This window comes from Leptinotarsa decemlineata, unplaced genomic scaffold (genome assembly GCF_025532065.1).
Source record: "Leptinotarsa decemlineata unplaced genomic scaffold, Ldec_3_MD MMD2_P_RNA_scaffold_9, whole genome shotgun sequence".
NCBI classification, from domain to species: domain Eukaryota; kingdom Metazoa; phylum Arthropoda; class Insecta; order Coleoptera; family Chrysomelidae; genus Leptinotarsa; species Leptinotarsa decemlineata.
The window spans coordinates 11,296,179-11,321,146 of record NW_027412536.1 but is presented as its reverse complement, the minus strand read 5'-3'; the positions used below and the strand labels follow the sequence as shown (position 1 = coordinate 11,321,146).

Below are 24,968 nucleotides of genomic sequence, written 5' to 3'. Positions count from 1 at the left end.
CAAACTGCAAGAATTTTTGCCGACCTACAACATTTATTTTCAATTTTGGGAGAAATGTGACCTTTTTCTTTACTTTCACGGAGGGTGGGGTTGGAATTTTTTCGTAGAAAATGATTAATCAGGTCGAAAATTTTCAGCTCAAACTGCAAGAATTTTTCCGGGTTGCAGGGTTTATTTTCAATTTTGGAGAGATGTGAAATATTTTTATACCCGCATACCTGAGAAATAGTTTTCCCCCATTCATTGATTGATGTAAAAATTCCACAATTTCAATCATAAAGAATGCTGTCGCTTTTGTCAGGTCATAAATGTCAAAATCAATTTAAAACGCTGTCATTCACTATTTCACCGTGCTTTCATTTTGTAGGTATTGTTAATTACCTCCAAATCTGTGAAAACTGTTATAAAAAAGATTGTTCCACAGATGATTCTTACGTTTTCTACAACTGAAATGGCTAGGGCCTTTGCCAGAAAAGCAAGAACAGGTACAAATATGTGATATTTTAAAAATAATGTCAATCTTATAAAAATATAATATATATAGTAAATGTTGTTCAATATTTTAAAATCATTTATTTCAGCATTTTGGAATTGTCAAAAATTTTATTCATCGGCACCTCCACCTACTGCTAAACCACCGTCTGGTACACTATCGCCACCTCCGGGCACACCGCCTCCACAAACTAAAACAAAATTTGGCCCCCTAGCAGATCAAGACAGGATTTTTCAAAATTTATATGGAAGACATGATTGGAGACTCAAAGAATCCATGAAACGAGGTGATTGGTATAAAACCAAAGAAATTTTGCTTAAGGGATCTGATTGGATTATAAGTAAGTTATTTATTATTACTGTTGATAAAATAAGATTTTATTTGACTTTTCTGCTTTTTAATTAAAAACAAAACTGACAATAATAATGGTAACGTAAATACAATGTATATTTTGTAAAAAATAAAATAAAAACAACAATAAAAATTAATTGGCGTTCCGGGGCGACTTCATTGATTCCAGTGGCGCATTTGCTTTTTCAGCTGCCGGAAAACCAGGAAAAACCTGCAGCACCACATCATCTGAAGATCTTGATCTAACAATGTCCTCTCTCTTATAAAACAAAATGTAGGGTGTCTCCAGAGGCTCCAATAAATTCAATGCATCGCTAATGATATATATGTGTTTGGGTTCACCCCTAGACATTTTCTTTTTCTCCTAGTATCAATGTTGATTTTTGTGATTTGAATGGTATCACAAGAAGTACTGATTTAATTTCCTCAAAGATCATGAAGGCAAATCAAATAGTCTTCAGGGATCATAATTTAACCCTTGTTCAACTTTTTTGAAATACTTCGCAGCATTTTTATACCCAAATAGGATTTTTGCATATAAAATAAACTGCTGAATAAAAAAAGTATATATTTTCATGATATTTTTGGAGTAATGGAGAATTTTTTTCAGCTCCGGTTTTCCGGAAATGACATCAACGTTATTACATTTTTGAAATCTACCTACATAATTTTCTCAATACAATGATACCCTCCAGTTGACATTTGAATAATGAATTCTTTGGAAGATTTCCACATTTTTTTGTATAAAAATGGTGAAGTAGAAAACCAAAACCGTTCTTTCCCAAAAATTAATCTCTCCTAAAAATATACCTCTTTCAATTTAAACATACTTGTAATACAAGAGAACAAGAAAATTTCATTTTACTCAATATCAATTTTAATTAGTATTTGCGTGTCATTGTGACCAATTACTCATTAGTATCATGTGATAATTTTCTTTTCTCCATTATAAAAAAAAATTCTCCATAATTAGGTGATGATGATGATCCTATATAGGTTGAAAACATGCAATGATTGATGGTTTTACTGTTCTAACATCTGAGGGTGATAATAAATTGTGGAGACAACTTTTAGTTTTCCTGCATCGTAAATTTCATTTTAATTCAGAATAAACTTGAAATTCTCGCAAAATTCAACTTTTTTAAGGGAGTGAAGTCATATCGAAAGGAATAGATTTATTTAAATTCATTATGAAAACAAATCGATTATTGACTTTCATTTGAATTCATCTTCTAAGTATATGTGTGTATATAATGTTTATGTGTATGTGTGTGTATATGTATGCATATCCAATATGGAAAACAGAAGATTTCTACATTCTGGAAACCTCTTTCATAAAAGCATTCTTACCGGAAAACCCTTCTATCTTCATCAGTAAATAACATTTCGCACTGACGTTCATAATTTCATCATTAGACATCGAGGAATATTGATCCCACCCCCATTCAGAACTGAACTCTTCAGGAGATTGTTTAGTTACCAGATTTCCAAAATATATAATTTTTTTCCACCAAGTTTCAAAACAGGAAGTATCCAAACTTTCGAAATCCAACCCAAAAACCTTTTGTTTATTTGAATGTACTGAAAGAGGAAATAATAAAGACGAGAAGGAGCACGACGCTACCCCATTGGCCCAGAACCCTTTTGTGGTACAGTAAAAGCGCTGCGAAAAACTTGTAACAGCAACTGGAAGGAAGAACAATCTCAAAAATGGTGGAATAAGGCGCCGGGTATGAGATAGGCCAAAGAGTTCATTAAAGAGCCATCGCCAAAATTCACGGAGTACCTACTAAGTCTGAATAGGCGATCAACTAGAGTTCTGGTCGAGCTATTGACGGGACACTGTAGACTCAACAAACACATGAACAACATCGGACTGGCAGACACAGCCCTATGCAGGCTTTGCCAAGAGAATAAGGAAACCTCCGTATACATACATTGCGAAGGTATGTCAAGGATAAGGTTTGCAACATTGGGGGAGGAAAAACCACAACCCTCTCAATATATGGGGAACTTGAGGTCTGGCCTATGGAGTCTAGTTACAAGGACGGGCCTAGACAAGGAACTCTAGCATACATGAGGGCACACACAATAGATCTGCAGAGGTCGCAGTGTAGTGGCTGTTCAGCACAGAAGCCCCATATTAATCTAATCTAATAAACTCGTTATTAATATGATTATTATCATTATATATAAAATTCTCGTGTCACAATGTGAGTTGTCATACTCCTCGGAAACGGCTCCTCCGATTTTCATGAAATTTTATGTATATTCGGTAGGTCTGAGAATAGGTTTCAATCTATTTTTCATACCCCTCAGTAATATGGGTGTTCTACCTCAAAAATTTTTTGATAATTTTTTGGACATTTTTTGTTTTCATTTTTTTTTGATGTGGCATTGAAAGTTCATACCTATAACCCTCAATTTTTACACTTCTATCATCAACTTCTATTTTTTAAGAGTAATTTTAGTAATTTAATCATTTTTTTACCACGATCATAGATCAGTTATTCCCGTCAGGCGTCTACCTTGTCACTTCTCACTCAGTAAACAGCATGGAGTAGCGATGAGAACGAAGCCGATCTTCCGTCTTTCTCACACAATAAGCCTTCTCTCACTGCCTACACAGTTTTCAGCCACTACTATTGTTTATCCATCGAGCGTCAACAAAGCTGTGAATAGTTCAACAGAGTTTTTGAACTCATAGGATTTGCCAGGCATGCCACCGCATAATAACCAACTGAAGGTTTGAACGCTCCGTAATTTGAATCCACCACGGCTGTGCATAGGCACACAATTAGTCATTAAAAAAATCAATGAATAACGTTGTCGAAGCCATCAGCATTTTAAATGACAAGTTCAGTGGTGAAAATATATTAATACCACGAATCCCTATTATACCTACAGATGTGCCAATTCATTTTGAATGTGAGCAATTACCAATTAGACTGGCATTCGCAATGACTATCAATAAGTCCTAAGGCCAAACAAAAGGTCCGTTTGTGGCTTGGATTTGAGCACACCATGTTTTTCACACGGACAAATAAACGTGGCATGCTCTCGAGTGAGCAGACCATCCGGTTTGTTTGTGCTAGCTGAATATGGACTAACGAAAAATATTGTACACGTTATATCATTAAGAGATTAATATTATTTGCAAGTGTTATTGTTCTGATACACACTTACAATGATTTCGTTATTATTTTCTACCCTAGAAATTCCCTAGAAAATATTTATGTGGCAAAACAGCGTTTGCGGTGTCAGCTGCTGGTATATGTATATATTCTTCTACTATCCTTTTGGTTATTTAAATTCTGTGATTTCCACACGACAATGTCCGACTAGTAATTACTTCAAGCGTTTTGAAAAATAGTTCAAATTTTAACCTGGTCATAATGGAGGTAATGTATTTTTATTTTTGGGGAAATGGAAATGAATGTTCTCATGTAAGTCGTTTGAAGAATTGTGAATAAACACTAAGTATCCCTATGAACGTTGTAATCTGAAGAACATCCAACGGCTTTTCAAGATAATCCACTATCGATATCAAAATATGATTCGAAATACGAAGGATGAAGTATCCTGTAAATACCAAAGGATATGCACTAATTTTTCATGATACTTATTTGGGTTATAACGCACTGATCTGTAGTTCAAACTTGTTTGTAATACAATTGTGATTCAATGAAAACTAAAATATCAATCTTATTTTTGATTTTTATGCATCAAATGAGATATTTTTTCAACATGATCTATTCTGTTAAAAATCTGTTTTTCTGTTAACCAGGTGTCGCTCCCTCTACGAACGACAACTCTCAAACGTCCAAACTTGTGCGAGCTGAGAACTAACGTGGTCTTACCTTTCAACGTATGATTTCTAACACCTATATTTACAATATCATGAGCTCAACTGTCTTCCACATCCTCTGCTACTCCCACCATATATCCTCCGATGTGATACCTCCATTTCCCAATTGATATTCTCCAACAGCTCTTTCGGCAGATAAGTGTATTTGGAGTGTAAAAAATATTTCAAATCTGCTTTAATTAATTGCTGGTAATATCCGTGTTAGGAATCACACGTTAAAAGGTAAGACCTCGTTGGTCCTTAGCTCGCACAAGTTTCTCAATTTCTGAGAGTTGTCGTTCGTATGGGGGCGACAGCTGATTAACGGAAAAACAGATTTTAAACAGAAAACAGACAGACAGAATTATCGCCGCATTTCACAGATTAAAACACCAAGGTCATAAGTACTTTTCGCTGATCTCTAAAACTCTCTAGACTTCATCTAATCAATCTATCAGATACCGGCCGTGGAATTAACCTTGTTTTTATTAGTACATATTTTTGTGAATAAATGACTATCATAGCTGCCCAATTTACCTAAATTTATCGGAATGAAAATCAGTAAAATTCTAATTACACCAAAGAATGTGTATCATCGTATATCCCCCCATCAAATGGTAATTATCTTTTAATATAACATAAGGGTTTCTCACAAATACCACACTTTCAGCGGTTGGAAATTAATGGCTTCATCGGCATCGGTGCAATATGATTTGAGTATTTTCAATATTTATAATAGGTAAAACTCAAGTCGAACTTCAGCCTGGACTTTAACCGGCAATGCATCCGCCTCCTCAAGGTAGTTAGATTGATTAAGAGCTCTATTTTGGCTGGTGACACTTCACCTCTATATCTCTTCGAAGTATGTACCTCCCAAACAACTACATAACTCATATTTCAAACTATGGACCATTCGATCAATCAAAATCACAAATTTCTATTTCACTTCATTTAGGAAAGATTGATTGGTAGCTTGAATGCTGATTTGATATCTGTACAAGAATTTGTCCTATGATCCAATGTTTTGACCCACAGCCATCATTTTATTGTAGCAGCCGCACAATTCCTGAACTGGATTGGACCGATTTGCTGAAGAAGTTGCACCGACGACAGACATCGGTAATTATTACGGCTGAAACTTTCACTACATTCACCACAGTATAACATATTTCCAAACCGAAAACGCAGTCTAGAAATCACATTGTCAATGATAACGTAGTTGAAAGTCGTTCGAAGTCAAATCCAAAGTCAACTTTGCTATTGTGACATCGAGATCTTTTTACGAGATCAATACGCTCGATACTGACTCTTGTGAGTTGATAGCCCCTGAAGGTCAACTCGACATTGGCATTTCTGAAAGTCAAACCAAACCATACAAATCACCTTATCGATAATACACAGTTGAAGGTCATTCAGGATCGAATCATACCAGAGCAACCATAGTCACAAGGTTTCAAGATTGTTTCAAGGTCAAAATCAGAATTTCCAAATTCGCCTTGTTAAGGTCGTTCGAAATTATTCAATATCAAACTCTCTAAAGGTCACCTAACATGAAAAAATTATTTGGGAAAATATTCGAGACTTGACTTTTGTGAGTGAATGGCCCCTCTTTTATACGAAATGTGAAGGAAAAAATATGCGTAGTCATAATTTGACAATGACATTGCTGAAGGCCTTTAAAGTCGAGCCAGTTATTCAAGGCCATACGCAAAGTCACGTTGGGTGTCTGGTCAAGGTTGTTGCGAGGTCAAGTGGTGGAAAAAAGTTCCGAAATCGGTATAAACCAACTTCTATCATCTATTCTGGAATAAAATAGAATATATGAGTATTGAAGTTTGTATATTATGTCCAAAAATGATTGGTGGCCGAGTATGTTGGTGAAACTGAATGTATCTGCAAACAATATGCTCTATAAAGGAAAATTACATAATCTCTGAAGTACCTAGTGATAGCAGTTTCGATGTTATTGTTATTCACATATAATTAGTTGCAATCAGATGTTGGAGACAAATAACTACTCCTACAAATTCTATGTCATACTATGCAGAAAATAATGCTACTATAGTGAATAATCAATTAAGAAATTGAAGTAACACTGTGGTATTCAATCCCCTCAGCCGGTGGCCAACCATCACCAAAGTGAATATTTTTTATCTGTTTATGGTTTCTTTTAGAAAGTGGTCCGCAGGAAGTCATGTTTTATTTAGGAACCATTACAATAATGTGTTTGATATTGTTTTCATAGATGAAATGAAAGTTTCTGGCTTGAGAGGAAGAGGTGGAGCAGGTTTCCCTGCGGGAATGAAATGGTCTTTCATGAAAATACCAAAGGACGGCAGGCCGAAATATTTAGTAGTGAATGCCGATGAAGGAGAACCAGGTACGTGCAAAGACAGAGAGATTATGAGGCACGAACCACACAAGTTAATCGAGGGTTCTCTGATTGCTGGTAAGGCGATGGGGGCCAAAGCAGCATACATTTACGTCAGAGGCGAATTTTATAACGAAGCTTCTAATATGCAAGTTGCTATTGCAGAGGTTAGTGTGTTTGTTAAATAATCATACCATATATAATTTTTTGTACAACTGTCATTAAAAGTGACATTTTTAATGGTTGTTGAGAATATCAAAAGATGATGTTTACGAAGTAGCTTGTTGAAAATATTTTTAACACGAATTCTTTTTGACCAAATAGCAATTACTCAATTTCCAAGGAAGTTTTATCATGAACAATAGATGTAGGTAGATAGAATTAGATAGAATTCTGTTACAAATGTATAATATACATTAATTGAATTATCATTTATGAACATTAATATGAAGAGTACAATTAAAACAACTGCTGATATTAATATCTTGCGATGTTGAAGAGCCTTGTAATATATTTGAACTAGCTGAGTTGACAATTTCATTGGCATTAACATTCAATTTTTGAAGTGAAAAGAATGATGCTGTAACTCTGGAGCTAGCTGTTGGGGTCTGTGAGGACTGGGGTATATATCAAGCCAACCTCAGAGAGTTCAAAAAAGTCTGCAGACGGAAGCAAAGAGAAGTCTGGAGAGCCTATTGTGAGGCAGTCGAAGACTTTCCACTAGCTTCTAGGCTACAGAAGGCACTCTTCTGTATCGGCATCCTGACGAGGGAAAATGGCGACAAAGCCGCCAACCTGTGCTGAGATTCTTATGGAAACTCACTTCCCAGGTTCTGTCTTTCCTGGAACGACGAACTGGATGGATGTACCAACAACACCCTCACAATACGACTGGCAATATACTAGTGCAGTAATTGATGAGGACAAAATAAGATGGGCTATATCGGGCTTTTCCCCCTTCAAGTCACCAGGACCTGACGGTATAAGACCAGCCCTACTTCAGTGGGGACTGGACACTCTTATGCCACACCTGGTTGGAATATTTAAAGCCTCTCTAGCTCTGAGGTATATTCCCAGTAAGTGGAGAGAAGTAAGAGTAGTATTTATACCCAAAACAAGTAGGATGGACTACACCCTACCAAAGGCATTCCGACCAATTAGTCTCACATCGTTTTTGTTAAAAACCATGGAGAGGCTATGTGAGCGGTATATAAGAGATGAATTACTTGTTAACAACCCACTTCATCCAAATCAGCATGCATATACCCCGGAAGGTCTACTGATTCGGCCCTTCACCATGTGCTTAGCAGAATCGAGAGATCATTGGACAAGAAAGAATCCACCCTGGGTATATTCATGATATCGAGGGAGCGTTTGATAAAACAACCTTTCCAACAATTACCCAGCAACTACACTCCAGGAATATACCCCTGGTAGTAGGAGAATAGATACTCCAGATGCTCTCTAGCAGAGCAATAACTATTAATGTAGAAGACATCACAGTGAAAGGACTGGTCATGAGGAGATGTCCACCTTGGTACTATCCTCGACAAGAAGCTAACATGGAACTCTCATCTACAGAGTAGAGCAAAAAGAGCATACGTGGCTTATGAGCAATGTCGGAGGACAGTGGGACGCGCATGGGGTCTTTCACCCCGTGTGGTCACCTGGATCTACACTGCAATAATAAGACCTATGTTAATGTATGGAGCCATTGCATGGGGACCGAAAGTTCTACAAGCAACGGCCATCCAAAAAGTATATCAAATACAGCGACTGGCTTGTTTAAACATCACAGGAGCCAAGAGAACAACACCAACGGCAATGGAATTAATCACGGGTCTGACCCCTCTGGATCTGTACGTTAAGGAGGTTGCGTTAATGGCCATGGTACGATTGCGCACGACTGGTGTAAACCTCGAAGTAGGAATGGGTCAACTGAGGCTGGGTCTATGGCGGGAAGCGCTTACTGCGCAACCTCTGCTGCAGGCAACAAGTGATGCAATTGAACCCAGGTTTGTGTTCAATAAACCCTACAAAATACAAATTAAGCAGAACACAAAGTCAGATGCTACAAATGAAATACGGATTTATACAGACGGCTCAAAAACCAAAGATGTGGAGTGTACTCCAGGCCACTAAGCCTAAGGATTAAGTGGGGAATGGGAAGAAATACCAGCGTGGTCCAAACAGAACTGGCTGGTATCTCAATCGCCACAAAAGAAATAACCAAGAAAGGAATTTCTGGCAAAAACATAACAATCTGCACTGATAGCAGACAAGCACTATTAGCCTTGAACAGGCAGCGTCTTATCTCAAGGCTACTACTAGAGTGCCACCAAGATTTAGCCAAAGTCTCAGTAGATAATAACATTATCCTGAGGTGGGTTAAAGAGCACGACAAGAGTAAAGGTAATCGCATTGCCGACTCTTTAGCCAAGGAAGCGGCTGGACTAAGAATTTTAGGACCCAGTGGCACCCACGGCCTGACAACTTCGACAATTTTGGAACTAGTCAAATGTTACACCCATGCTCAATCCTTAAAGAGATGGGATGTAATCTTGCCAGGATCACCTTGGGCGACCCTGGGAAGCTGGCGCCGAAGAAATATCTGGCGATGACCAGGAAAAATCTACGTCTTACAGTAGGATTTCTGACTGGCCACTGTCAACTAAGGAAACACCTCCATAATATGGGGCTAGAGGACACACCTCTATGCAGGATGTGTGAACAGGAAGATGAGAGTCAGGCATGTCCTGTGCGAGTGCCCGGAGTTATCGTCAATAAGAGAGTGTGTGTTCGGCGAGTCTTGGCCGACACCTGCCGATATAAAGGAGATGTCTCCCAGCGACCTGTCCACCTTCCTGGAAAGGACAGGATGGACGATGACCTAGGAGGACAACTCCTCGGGAGGATGTACAATGGGTACCTTGTGGCCTAAGTGCGTGGGCTTACACTCACCCTCCCTACTCCATAGATACAGAGAGAGATGGGGTTATTCTTTCAGCAATAGCCTTTTTATAAGAAGTAGATTGATTGATGCTACTGTTGTAGACTTCCATCCTCCGTGCTTTTTAAGATCTGTTATATTTGCTCCTGATTCTGCTAGCAAAGAAGCAGAAGACCTTCTGAAACGGTGACCTGTATATTCCTTTGGTTCCGGGAGGTTCAGAAACTCAGCAATGGTGGAGGGCATTTTCTCAAACATGTTTATACCAACTGGGTTGGCACTGAATTTATAACTTTAGTATTTCAAAAAAAAAAGGTTGATGAAGAAGGACGTAATGCAACGTATTTATTAAAATAGTCAATGTTTTTTCCAACAAAGCAAAAAGAACGACCTATTTTCGTTTTTGTATTTGGAATTTGAACAATCAATGATTTTTTCATTGATTTAATGTCTTCTATTCGCGCCGGCAGGCTCCATATATTCCGAAAATAGTGGCAACTTTTATCATCAAATATTTTTCATCTGAAGCCTCATTTATAAACCTCTGGACTTGTTCAAACGTAAGAATTTTTGATTTTTTGGGCCTATAACTTAATAATAATAATAATCTTTATTAATCCCAAGAAACAAGAATGTTTATAACAGGAATAAAATTTAAAATAATGATTAAATAAATTATTTCAATATTAAATATCAGTTACATACAGCACATAAATACAAACACAAATATACACATACATATATAAATATATATATACTTGAATTAAAATGGTAATTAAAAACAAAAAATGTAATATGGAGATCAGAATTTCAATTAGAGGAAGAAAGCAGAAACTCTTTCAATTCCGATTTGAATTTTGTTTTTGATTCATTTTTAGTTTCTCTGGAAGATTATTATATATTTAAACTCCTAAATGAAATATTGATTTCTGTCCAAATTTTGAGCGATATGATTCAACTAGTAGTTTTTTTGCTTGTCTTGTGTTATTATAGTCATGAATAGTATTTATTTGATTGAATTCCAAACTCGAATGTTTGTGATTTTTTCTAACAGAATGAATGAAACAACAAATTTTCAATTGAAAAATAGACTGAATATTTGAAAGATCACGTGGTATATATAAATTTGACGAAGGTTCAAGATATGGTAATTTGAACATACATTTTATTATTTTATTTTGCAGTCTCTTGAGAGGATTTATTATTGATAAATTAGCTGTTCCCCAAATTGAAATTAAATGTTGAAGATTTGATTATACCAAACAGAAATATATACATTTAAGATATTTTAATCGAATAAAATTTCTAATCCTAAATAATATTCCTAAAATTGGTCCGATTTTCTTTTTTAACATCTCAATATGAGTATTCCAACAGAGACTTTCATCAATGTATAGTCCTAAAAATTTTGTGTGTTGACAATATTTAATCATTTTGTTGTTAACAGTCAAATTCTCTTTGGTTGTGATTTTGTTTTTAGTTATCAACATTAAAGAATACTTTTCATAATTCAATCTTAATTTATGATAATTTAACCAAGAGGTTAGCAATATAATGTCATTTTTCATGTTATTGTAAACTTCTTTAGTATCACTACAAAAGTACAGCAATGATGTGTCATCCGCATAATATTTCCTTTCAACAATAATATTGAAACAGAATTCATGTAAATCAAAAATAAAACTGGACCCAAAACAGACCCTTGTGGAACTGGCATTTTTCCTTAGACACACAAACTGTTTTCTGTTAGATAAATAATTTTCAAACCATCTATGAATAATTCTTCGAATACCAATACTATTCAATTTTTTTAATAAAATATTATGATTGACTGTGTCAAATGCCTTTCGCAAATCGAGAGATAATAGACCACATTTCATATCTCTATCTAATTGTTGTTGAATATTAGAAATGACATCCATTACTGCAGACAGTATGGGTCTATAATTATTTATATCACTTTTGCTACCGGATTTGAATATAGGGGAAACACATGCAATTTTACAGTTAGTAGGGAAGATACCAGATTCAAAGGATTCGTTGATTATTTCCTTCATAATTGGGATCAATTCTGATCTTACATATTTAATGGCATATACTGAGATATTATCATATTCAGATGATTTATTTATAACAAGGTTTGAAATAATATCTTCAATTTCTTCTTCATTTGTAGGTTTCAGGAACATTGACGAGGAAACATTAAATTCAGGAAATTCAGCCAAGACTGGAGGGATACAAGCAGACAATTTTTCTGCAATACGGGTGAAATGATCGCAAAATAGTTCGGATATCTGGTCGGGATCTTCTGTCTTTTATCCATCTTCAGTGATAATTGCTTCTACGATTTTAAATTCATTGTTTTTATTATATAAAAGTTTGTTAATGGATTTTCACATTGATTTGGGAGTTGCATTCTCAAACTTGTTGTAGTAATTATACATTTCAATGAAATACTTGTTTTGTAGACTCTTTTTCTTCTTATAGTGGAATTTATCTCTTGTTTTTATCATTCCACTTATTTCTTCTGTGAACCATGGTTTTGAATCTTCAAAAATCTTGATCTTTTTTGAAAACGAACATTTTTTGAATATTTCCAGAAGATTGTCATAAAATTCATCAACACAATCTGGAGTGTAATAGATATTTCTGGAAAAATTATTCAGTTCTATTTTAAGTTTCTGCAAATCATTTATAATCAAAAAGTGAGTTATATTTGTAAACTTTCGTGTTGTGATTCATAAATTCAATTTTGAAAATTTATTCGAGATATATTGAGCTTATCAAAATATTTATATGATTCACACACATCTCTGTCAGTTGGCATATGGTTGATTGAATATTTTTTCTTATATGTTTCATTGGCTCTGTGGCAGATATAGCACTTCTTTCTACAGTCAATTTGGTCACAGTGATCTAAAGGGTGATTTTCAGCACAAAAGGGGCACCTTGTGCTATTTCTACAATTTTTCGAAGAATGCGTGAACTATAAACATTTTCCGCACTGAGTTATACGATTGTTTTCATACACTCTACATGATTGCCAACGAAAAAATATTTTATTTCCTCTATTGAAAATTTTCCTGAATAAAGATCCATTGACTGTTGCAAATATTGTATATGTATTTTTTGTTTCAATTTTCTTCACATATTCAATTTTGAAGTAATCATCTCCTGTAATTATTTCATTTTGTTTTTTGGTTTTATACTCTAAATCTTCTTTTGTTAACGGCTCTTCAAATTTCATTCCAACTATTTTGATTTTCGGTTTTCTCAATACTTTTCTATTGCATAAGCATTTCCCATCCGTTTCGAAATTTCTTCTCTCAATTTGAGAGAGTCTTTTTCATTATCACATTCAATTTTAACATGCTCATTTTTTAAACCATGGATTTTATTAATTTTCACTTCAAGTACTGCTGGATCGATATCTTCTTCCAAGTCGCGGATCGTTTTAGTTATCCCTTAAGCACATTTTGGTTTTATTGAGATATCATTTTGTGTAGTATCCACTGAAACATGATTTTGTCCCATACTAGACTTTAAGACATCAGAATAACTGAGTTTCAGGGAAGAAATTTGATTTTCCAGATCAGGTATTTTGGTTAATACCACGCTGAGAATATCTTCACTGACGGGTTTCCTGATGAAGTTATTAAATATATTTTTGCAGTCTTCACACATCCAAATTGCGATTCCCTTTAATGAAATGATTTTCTTTTCTTGGGTCTGCGAAATTTTCACGCAGCTAATATGAAAACATTGTTTACATTTTCCTTCACACTTGATAAAATGTTCATTTTTAATTTGATTGCACTTAGTAGAAAAGCTTGCACAATTTGATGGACCAGAATTTTTCATATCTTGAGTAGATGGAGGTATATAGTTTTGCATTGAAATCTTGAATCTTTGATCTTCTGGATATTTAGGAGGATTATATGGATGACTTTCTTCATCGGAATTCTCACTATTCAAGTCCTTTGATGTCTGCGATAGTTGATTTTTGTTATAATTCACTCGAATCATTTTGACTGGGCTATATTCCACTAAATTTTTGTTAATTATGTCACTGTTATTGTAAATTTGCACTTTGATACAAATGCTTTCATGAAACTGCAGTGATTTGCGTATATTTTTCTTTCTAGATGAGCTCTAACCAGTAGTAAGAAAATTCTTTTCAACGATACTTGATGAAAATCCATATTAAAAAAACTAATTAATATAGTTCATCGTATGATTTTCACTATAAAGGCTTTTACAAAAACCGCGACACGTGTTTCGCTATACAATAGTAGCTTTCTCAAGCATCAACTGCATAACTGTTTATGCTTGAGAAAGCTATTGTATAGCGAAACACGTGTCGCGGTTTTTGTAAAACCCTTTAGGTAGGTAAAGTGAAAATCATACAATAATCTGTATTAATTAGTTTTTTATCATTGAAAAATTGCTCCATAAAGTTGACGAGTTCCATATTTTTAATATATCTTCTAGATAGGCTAAGAAGACGGTTTTGCTGAAATTTCCTTCAACGTTTTTAAGTCTACACCAGCTGAGAAAATTAGAATATGCGATGTCATACTGCTGAGCCGATTTTTTTGGTAACACTTCAATTGAAGCTCTTTTTGCAGCCTCTTCAACATCGTCAGGAACACACAATTCCTCACTATTGTTCTTCATTATGAAAGACATTAAACACCAGCAAGAATTTCAAATGTGACTTTAAATAAAACGCGAGAGCTGTAAACAATACTGTTTGTTGGTAACCAGGTGATTCGGCGTCACCTGACACGGCCACTTCACAACAAATGCGATAACATGAAAATAGTTAACTGACAAGAGATGTCAAAATGTGTTTTTATAGAAATATTAATTTATCTATTTTATTGTGAAAAAAGAACAGTTGTACAAAAAACTTTGTATGATGATATTTGTGTTAAAAGTAAGTTTTATTTTGTTCGTGAAATTGTTCAACTCGCTGCGCTCGTTTCGCAAACTTTTTCACTCACAAAATACGTGTAAAAGTTCATTATACTATTTCGAATATTTGAATTTTAAACTTGACTGAGACACGACCTCTCATACATCTGAAATTAGAGTATATTGGAAAGTGTCAAGTATCTCATATTTGGAAAAACTGCTGAATAATGAGTACACACATGATCTAATTGTTACTAATAGTATTTAATCGTTGTCAAAGGATGGTATCTCAAATCTGTGAATCATGAGAAAAATTGTTTTATTTATATATGTTTGTGTTTGTACCTTTTGGTAATTTCTTTGCTGTATCAGCAATAATTTTTATTGTAGGCATATCAAGCAGGTTTCTTAGGTAAGAATGCTTGTGGCTCTGGATATGACTTTGATGTTTTCGTACATAGAGGTGCAGGAGCCTATATTTGTGGTGAAGAAACTGCTCTCATGGAGTCCCTTGAAGGGAAACAAGGAAAACCAAGACTGAAGCCGCCATTTCCTGCTGATGTTGGTATTTTTGGATGCCCTACAACAGTTACAAATGTGGAGACAGTTGCTGTCTCATCTGTGAGTTTTTTTTTGCTCAATTTCTAATTTGAAAGTCCAAATCATTTTTTGATCTTTTTTTAGTATCGTAAAACTGACTCGTCAAGAAAATAATCGTTTTTAATGGTGCCTCAACATTTCCTGTCATAATATAAATCAAATCAGAAAATCTTCATTATTGGAAAATATTATTCGAAAGAATTTTCACGAAACTGTCCTAAAACTAACTCAATTTTTTAAAAACTAATGAACAGACACAGTATAAAATCAATATTATGAAATGAAATAAGATAATATGAAATGAAATGGAATAGAATTATTAATCCATAAATGAGCTAACAAGTTATTGGATAAGTCAAATTTTACAAAAATAACAGTTTAACTAGATCAGAACAAACGTAGCAATAACAGTATATAAAATAAATACAATGTAAAAAGTATATTGATATATTGATAATAGTCGAAGTATTCTTTGATATCATAGGGTATCAATTGTAATAAAATGTTCTGAAATCTTTTCTCGAAAATATACCCCCCAATTGTTATTGTATAATTATTATTTTTATTAAAAATTACTGTTATTGCATAACCGAGTCTCGATTGTACCCGACCTTAAACATTTTAGTATCCATAATAATAATATTACTTTATTTCCATAAAAACAATATGAAGTTGTTTAGGAAACTGTCAAGACAATGAAATAAAGACGCTTAAAGTTGATTGAAAAAATTAAATGAGGCGATAGTAAAAAAAGAACAGACCTAATAATTTTTGAAAAATTCTGCTAGAATATAATAACAAGTTTCTAACATATATGTTTTCAGTGCTTGTTTAAAATCATACAGTTGCTTTTGAAGCCTTCACATATTCAGGAAGAATATTGTAAATTTTTGGACCAATGTATTGTGGCTCAGAACTGGTTTTTGATTCTCATATCGAGGTGGTGAATACTCTTACTCAATGTAAAATTTTACTTATTTTTAAACACATATACATACTGGTACTGGTAAGTCCTAGGATGCTATAATTTGGTATATACGTACTTTTTAGGTCTTAGATGAGCACTGAAAATGTATTTTCAAATATTCCAACTGGGGTTCCTTCCGTGGGGTAAACGGGGGGCGTTTACATATGAAAATTGCCTTTTCGTCACTGTTTCTCCGTATATTTTCGGAGGTTGAATTTTTGTATGTAGGTTTGTTTTATGTTGTACATGTGCAATGAGAAAGGATTTTGAAATATTCCAACTGGGGCGCCCCCCTGGGTATAAAAGGAGCGTGTTTACATATGAAAATATCCTTTTCATCAATGTTTCTCCGTACCGCTATATTTTCGGAGGTTGAAATTTTTTATGTAGGTTCGTTCTATATTGTAGATGTGCAATAAGAAAGGATGTTTAAATATTCCAACTGGGTCGCCAGCTGCGGGAGAAAAAGACGCTTCCATGAAACAAAATTATTTTTTCATCACTATTTCTCCATACCCTTAAATTTCCAGTGGGTGAATTTGAATTTAGTATCAGCATTGCACCCGTGCGGAGCCAAGACGGGTCGCTAGTTTCAAATTAATAAACTGATTCTAGAGTTGAAATATTAAATTAAAAAAAAAATCTGTCTACAAGATTCTCTTTGGGTATTTGCCATGCATTGTACAATTCGCTTCAGTGCAACGAATACATTTTGTGCTGAAGTTGACACTTCAGCGTCCATGAAACAAAATTATTTTTTCATCACTGTTTCTTCATGTCCTTAAATTTCCAGTGGGTGAATTTGAATTTAGTATCAGCATTGCACCCGTGCGGAGCCAGGACAAGTCGCTAGTTTCAAATATATAAACTGATTCTAGAGTTGAAATAAAAAAAATCTGTCTACAAGAATCTTTTTGGGTATTTGCCATGCATTGTACAATTCGCTTCGGTGCAACGAATACATTTTGTGCTGAAGTTGACACTCCCCAGAAACAACCACCGTATAACTGAGCTCTAGTCAATACCGATCTTAAATTATCAAAAAGTAACTTAAGGGAACTGAGTTTAGATATCATATGTTGGCAATGACTATTCCAACTTAGGAATTCATCCAGATGTATACCTAAAAACTCAACACTACTATCATCACTACCATCACATAAAGATATGTTACTTTTTCCAAAACTACCATTTGATAACAAATGTAATTAAAGAAACTGATGAGATTTTTGCAGTGTGTCTTGATACTCAGAACTTGGTTAGAATTAAAAAAAATTGTAGAGGTACTTTGACAAGTTGTGTGTGAAGTGAAATGATAAGAAATAAAATAAAGGCAAATTTGTTATTACTTTCAAATTGCGTCCGTAAGTAATCAGAATTCATAAAGATTAAATTATATAAGAGGAAATAATCCTCTATGGTAAAGCTGACCTTTTATAGCAGAATATTTTTTACCTTTCTATAAGTAATATTGATTAAATGGTAATGGAATAATTTAATTGTAATTCGAGTTACAAACTGCAGGATCCTAGGCTTGTCTTTACAGAAACCTAACAAAACTTTTTCGCTGTATCAGCTCAGAGTAGAGAAATAAAAGTGTATATGATCTGTGATTTTTTATCATTAAGTATGGTTTTCTTTTTCAGACAATTTGTCGAAGAGGTGGTGCATGGTTCGCCTCTTTTGGAAGGACTCGTAACTCTGGAACAAAGCTATTTAATATTTCTGGTCATGTTAATAGGCCATGTACTGTCGAAGAAGAAATGAGCATTCCATTAAAGGAACTTATTGAACTTCATGCAGGAGGTGTTATAGGCGGATGGGATAACCTTTTAGCGATCATACCGGGGGGTTCATCTACTCCAGTAATTCCAAAAAAGTAAGTTATATGGAAGATTCACTTAAGTTGAGATTAAATTCATTAGATTTGATAGGCAACTGAATTTCAATAACTGTTACTCTTCTTTCAAGAGTATGTGAAGATGTTTTAATGGACTTCGATGGTTTGGTTGCTGCTCAAACGAGTCTGGGTACTGCAGCAGTAATTGTGATGAATAAACAGACAGATATTATTAAAGCAATTGCCAGATTGAGTTTGTTCTACAAACACGAGTCTTGTGGGCAATGTACACCTTGCAGAGAGGGTGAGTTTATTTTTATCTCAGGTACAAAATATAAATCCTATAAAATATTGAGAGTATTGAAAAAATCAAACATAAAAATCAAACAAATACAAATAAATATTATACAATTTTATATTCTGAACCATCCATTTTATGACTAATTCACACACTTTTAGTTCATATTTTGCTTTAAGAAAGTTGTCACAATGTAAATTAATAGGAGTTTTCATTCACCGCACTTTCACTTGAATATTTATTCAAATTGAGACAACTTTCTTGGAGGAAAAGTATAAAATAAGAAAAAAAATTGGTATATGAACCAGCAATTACACTTTTTCATGAAGCAATCTTTCAAAATTAGAGGACAATAATTTGTGTATTTATGGAATGACTACGTTATCTTGGATACAGTTAGGATAAGTAAGAGTTTTGAAATTAGTGTAGATCTACCTCTGATAACGGTAATTTGGTTGATGAAATGCGTCGAGAAGAGTATGACAGTTTTTGTGTTTCTGAAAACATTACCAAAAGTAAGTGAACTCAATAAAAGTTAGAGTTCAGACTTCCTTGGTCTTGAAAAGGGTTGACAGATTTGACATTTGAGGAAAAGATAAAAAATTGATGAATTAATAACAATATTAAAACCATAAAAACCGAAATATTTGGATGAATTAGTTAAAAAAATTAATATAATGAAATGTCTTCAAAACAGAGCAAAAACGATGTGCAATTTAACTGAAAATGTTAATGAAGAAATAAAAATAAAAAAATATTTTCTCAGAGATAGCGCTTATCTAGATTCGTCCACGAATTCAACGATAAATGCAATAAAAAATAAAGAGTCAATTGAAAACCAAATAACCCTACAAAAAGCATCATTAATTCAAAAATCTCCAACTTAACATATACTGACACCTTTCAGAATTAATGTTATACCTTATATTCCAGGACTATCTGAAAAGATAAGACGAATTGGAAATAGGTATGATGTTAGAACTTCATATAAAACACTGAGATATATACTTACATATACAAAACCCAAAAACAAAAAAAATTGTATTTATGAGATACCTTGTTCTTGTGATAAAAGTTATACTGGTGAAACTTCAAGACTATTGAAAGAGCGTGAGATTGAACATCGAGGTTATTTCAGAAATATGCAATTAACAGGACTGTTAGAACACATTTTGAAATCGGATAAGAGTATTTCCTTAGAAATAGATTGTACTTGGCTACCCGTCTTGAAGACAAATATGGATAGTGGTGAAACAGACTGATATCAAGTAACACCTTGTACTACATCGAATGTTTCAGGAGTCAATCAACAACATTAACATACTTCACATTTCAAAACTCCTGTGACATCTGTCGGAATAACTGCGTATATATTTGAATTTTGTCCTTTCCTGAAGACGAAAGCAGATTTTGGCCTTCGAAACGTTAAGATAAGTATTGTATTATTACTTAACTATTTTTTTGACATTCAAAATTATTGAATTCAAGTTATTGATGAATAGAACATTTTACTTTGTGAAAAATACTTTGAATTTTCGCAGAAACTTATTGGGGTACCTAAACTAATGAGTTTGCCCTTTCTACCCTTGTATAAAGTTCTGCATCATAACTTTTATATTTTTCAGATTGTTGAAGGTGAACATACCCAAAGAAGCTCGATAAAAAACTGACTTTCCTCCACAAAAATGACTTTCGTTCAATATAGTTTGTACATATTGAATTTATCATTGAATATAAAATAATAATAATAATAAATGTCATTTATTGGTGAATAACAAAGGGCCATCGACCGTAGTCCTTCAGCCAGTGTACAATTTTTAAATATTTGCAGTGATTTTTACATATGCACACATAATAGATACATAAAATATATACATAATAGATTATATTTCTGACAAAAAAAAATTATGACAGTGATTTGATGTTTCCCAAATAGTTTTTTCCGGGTATTTGAATTTGGATGGTTGTCCTTCAGCTCTTTCCCTACATAATGCCTGTAGGGTCTCCAAGTTAGTTTCATTTTTGGCAAAGCGGTTTTCTAGGTCTGATAGTCTCTCCTTAATAGGTTTCACTTTTGTAGTTCTATAAAGCAGTGCGTTTGAGGGATTGTGTAGTATGTTCTGAGGGTGACGCCTTTTGGTAATACTCTTTAGTGTCGATGTTTCAGCTGTTTGGAGATTTTTTAATGCAGGATTACGACAACTTAAATAAATTACATGTTCATATTCGTGAAGTGGACGACAGATCATTTTATATATTTTAGCTGCAGTTTTAGTGTTGATTCCTTTTTTTTAACGTCAGACTCCGAAAGTGTTTTCCTCTATTGATGCATTTCTTTTTAATCATTTTTGTATGGCTGTTCAAGTTGATTTTGTAGTCAATGTTAACTTCCAAGTATTTTACTGATTGCCTGCTTCTTACCATTCCGTTGTTGATGTTTATTAAATTTATTTTAAATGTATTTTAGGATATTTCCTATTTAAATGAATTATTACTACTACTTGAAATTTAATTCTGTTATTCAAATTTTAATTCAATTCTACATTGCATTTTTGAATTTGGACATGGATATTAAAAGGTTGCATGCAAAAAACTGCATAGATTCGAAGCAGTATCTATCGAAACTATTATTCTTATAATTTATCTTATTATCTTTTGAATATTACTGAAGTTTTTTCCAACACCAAACCGTTATTTATACACCTCGACACGTGTTACGATCACCAAGTGATCATCTTCGAAAGGAAGAACAAACTAATCATACTCACAAAGCTATCCTTATTTATACCATAGATACCTGTTCTAGGTACTTGCGTCTTGGGTGTCAAATTAATTTCACAATATTACCTTATCTACTACTCTTAAATTAATTTTACAATGTGTCCTTATGTAAATCTAATAATTGAAATATTGAATATTCACGCAGTCATTGTTCACTGTAGTTCTGGCGTTGAATTTGGTCAAAAATGAAACGGACTGGTTTAAGTTTGACGATAGTCGTGTCACGAAGTGTTCTGGAGATGTATTGAATCTTTTGGAGTCTCTGGAGACATCCTACATTTTGTTTTATGAGAGAGAGGACATTGGCAGGTCAAGATCTTCAGATGATGTGGTGCTGCAGGTTTTTCCGGGTTTTCCTGCAGCTGAAAAAGCAAATGAGCCACTGCAATCAATGAAGTCGCCCCAGAGTGCCAATTAATTTTTTTCTACACCCATACTCTAACAATACACTTATATGACCATAATCCGTTTCATAATGATATCCATTATGATACAGATTTTTCATAACGATACAGATTATCAACCAATAGAAACCCATAATTTTTCAATCAAGAATCCTGTTCCTTTGTTTGTCCTAGATTCTAACCTAAGTAACTAATTGCTTTATTTGTCAAAATCAGTTTTCATATTACCTACCTATATAACTTACTGTTTTATATGTACATTTTTATAGATAATATATAATACACTAACTTTCCGCGTATTACAAATCTGTTTTGTTTTCAGGTGTTAGTTGGATGAGTAAAATAATGACTAGATTTGCCGATGGTAATGGCAAGGTAGAGGAGATTGATATGTTGTGGGAAATCAGTAAACAAATTGAGGGTCACTCTATTTGTGCCTTGGGTGATGGTGCTGCTTGGCCTGTCCAAGGGCTCATTAGACATTTTCGACCGGAACTCGAGGCGAAAATGGCGAAGTTTAAAAAACGAAAAGCTGTTTGCATGTGAGCTATTGTTGACAAGTGTCATATAATTTTTCTAAATAGGTATATAATTAGGTTATTAATCTATGTATTTCTGATTATTTTGGTAGTCATGGATTGAAAATAAAAATTGTTCAAACTTTTACCTCTTACTATAACATTAAGAAATGAGTCATATCCGGAATCTGTATAAAAATAGCAAGCAAAATTTTCAAAATATATTATTTAAATATTCATTCAATATTCAAACAATACACTTACCTGAACATTCTTAGAATAGAATAGAATTTTATTTCTAGGAGACAGTACATGCTGTATGGAAAGTCAAACAAAGAGTTTAATACAAAATACATATACCAGCAATATACAAATAGCAAACACCTCATAAAAAAACATAAAAACAATTATAAATAACAGACAATTAAAAGCAAATGAGTACTTAAAAAGATAGAAAAAAAATTCTCTCAGAAGTGATGCTCAAAAAATTGAACAAAGGAGTGAAAGCAATCTTGCACTAGAAAATATTTTAGTTTTCGTTTGAAAATAAATATTGAACTTCTATTTTTTTGTTTTCTGGAATCAAAGTCTATTTGAATCATATTAATATCAATCAAATATGAGTTCAGAATCAATTTTTAATAAACTCTTGAATGAGTTACGTTTGAATCTTTGAATATTCTGTGAAAATATTCTAAAAATATAGGTATATTTTAAAGATATTTCAACTTCAAAGAAAATTTAAACTGTAACTCATTCGAAAAGTATTTAGAATTGAATCAAAACTTATATCTGAATGTGTGATATTGATGACTTATTTATTTTGTGGAAATTCATCTTCAATTAAATGATATAGATATAGAAATAAAATACTTTGTGTAATTTCCACTTACTTAATGTATTGATATTAATACGACCAAGGTTTCGGTTTTTACACCATTCTCAAGTATTCTAACACTACTGGGCTAAGAGAAATATCGGAGTATATATGGATTTGAGTAGGTCTCCACTTTTGAATTCATAAAGATGACAACGCAATTAATCACAGTTTGAAGTTTATGTAGTTGGTATTAATGAATGTAGGTATATATCTTATTATCTACCCTCGGATATATATACTCCGATATTTCTCTTAGGTCAGTAGTGTTAGAATACTTGAGAATGGTGTAAAAACCCAAACCTTGGTCGTTTTAATATCAATACTTTAAGTAAGTGGAAATTAGACAAAGTATTTTATTTCTATATCTACATCATTCAATTATATTTGAATCATATAAACATTATATTTGCAGATGAATATTCAAAATATATCCTTTGAATGAAAATTAAACATATTTCACATATTATACAAAAAAATAGGTTGCGATGGGTTTTATCTGAAGTCTTCAGGAGACTTGTGGAAGTAAGTCAGGTGATACATACTGAATACCCATCATACAAGAATAGAAATCGATTCCATATTCAAAAGAGCGGATTTTTCATGAGAAAAAATAGCTAACCAACCGTATACGGTCTGATCATAGAAGTCACGTTTTCGAAAAACGTGTAAACGTATAAATGTGTTTTGATTTTTCGGATGGAAAAGCTCTGTGTCTGGATAATATACAGGGTGTAACATAAGTACGTTAAAATATTCAATTGCTCTATTCCTGAGACAATTTCAAGAAAAAAATTCTATATGAACTTGTGTCCGAAAATGCTTCGTTTCGGAGATACGGGGTGTTGAAATTGAATTTTTTTGTTCGCTTTTTGAAAATAACTCTTGCAAAAAATAAGTTATTTGAACGAAATTCGGTACGCGGGGTTTTTTGACGTGGAAAATCATAATTTCGTATTAATTGTCATGTAACATCTAGAGGGCGCTGCGTACGCTGTCATTATTTATTTCAAATTGCCCTAACATTTTTGACAGTAAACTTTTGGTACTTTTCTTTAAAAAAACCAATTCCCACACTTTTTCCAAGTAAAAAAGGTACACCTCCTCAACAACGCTGGAGTGATCGTTTTAGACATATTTACAATTTTCTATATCGATGCATATCGATGCATAGCTCCTTGAGCGCTAAGTGAAGTTGCTGAGAACATTACAAAAACTAAGTATGTGGTAGATCTCGTCAAAATAAACAAATTTTTCCTATAAAATGTTTAACGAAGAATGATTCGTTTTCGAAATACGTATTATTGAAATTTTTCAAAACATGGTAGGTTTTTGTCAAGTTTTTTGCAATTTTTTGCAAACTTTATACGCAGTATATAGTACAGACTTCTTCTAAACCGAGCAATATCGAACTGCTTATTCAATGCAAATTTAAAAAATGTGTCAGGTTTAATTATTCAATTAGAAAGTGCTACATTTCGGAGTTTGTAAAAAAAATTAATTCGGAGAAGTACTATGTTATTTATCAGGAAAATAAACATATAAAAATTTAACGAAACAACTATTACAACAACTGTTCAAAGTGACGACCCCCAACAATAATACAAGTTTCTGCTCCCCTCATCAAAGAATTCCGCACCCGTTGAAAAATGCCCGGAGTGTTTCTTATCGTTTCGCAGCAAGCTATGATGCGATCCCACAACATTTTCTCGGTTTCAATGGGGCTAGCATAAACTAGTGATTTTGGGTGTCCC

The 24,968-nt window shown here is 33.6% G+C and overlaps 1 protein-coding gene across 2 annotated transcripts; it reads left to right on the top strand.

Moving 5' to 3' along the window:
- The first annotated feature begins 280 nt into the window (after window positions 1-280).
- LOC111516543 (NADH dehydrogenase [ubiquinone] flavoprotein 1, mitochondrial) lies at window positions 281-22,483 on the top strand. Of its 2 annotated transcripts, none has more exons than XM_074170608.1 (8): window positions 281-363; window positions 425-485; window positions 582-833; window positions 6,937-7,229; window positions 15,320-15,550; window positions 18,143-18,375; window positions 18,468-18,640; window positions 22,142-22,483. In XM_074170608.1, exons 1-8 carry the CDS (start codon window positions 283-285, stop codon window positions 22,363-22,365), a joined length of 1,548 nt encoding a protein of 515 aa, XP_074026709.1. In that variant the 5' UTR covers window positions 281-282; the 3' UTR covers window positions 22,366-22,483. The 2 variants fall into 2 exon arrangements, with proteins under 2 accessions (XP_074026709.1, XP_074026710.1); XM_074170609.1 differs by having other exon boundaries at window positions 283-367.
- Window positions 22,484-24,968: the final 2,485 nt, after the last annotated feature.

What these genes read in the sequence shown, in the direction of transcription:
- LOC111516543 (XM_074170608.1), top strand. Translation starts at nt 283, where the DNA reads ATGCTGTCGCTTTTGTCAGGTCATAAATGTCAAAATCAATTTAAAACG. An exon ending in TGCAAGTTGCTATTGCAGAG is followed by an intron (nt 7,230 to 15,319) that starts GTTAGTGTGTTT and finishes TTTTTATTGTAG; the next exon opens with GCATATCAAGCAGGTTTCTT. An exon ending in ATGTACACCTTGCAGAGAGG is followed by an intron (nt 18,641 to 22,141) that starts GTGAGTTTATTT and finishes TTTTGTTTTCAG; the next exon opens with GTGTTAGTTGGATGAGTAAA.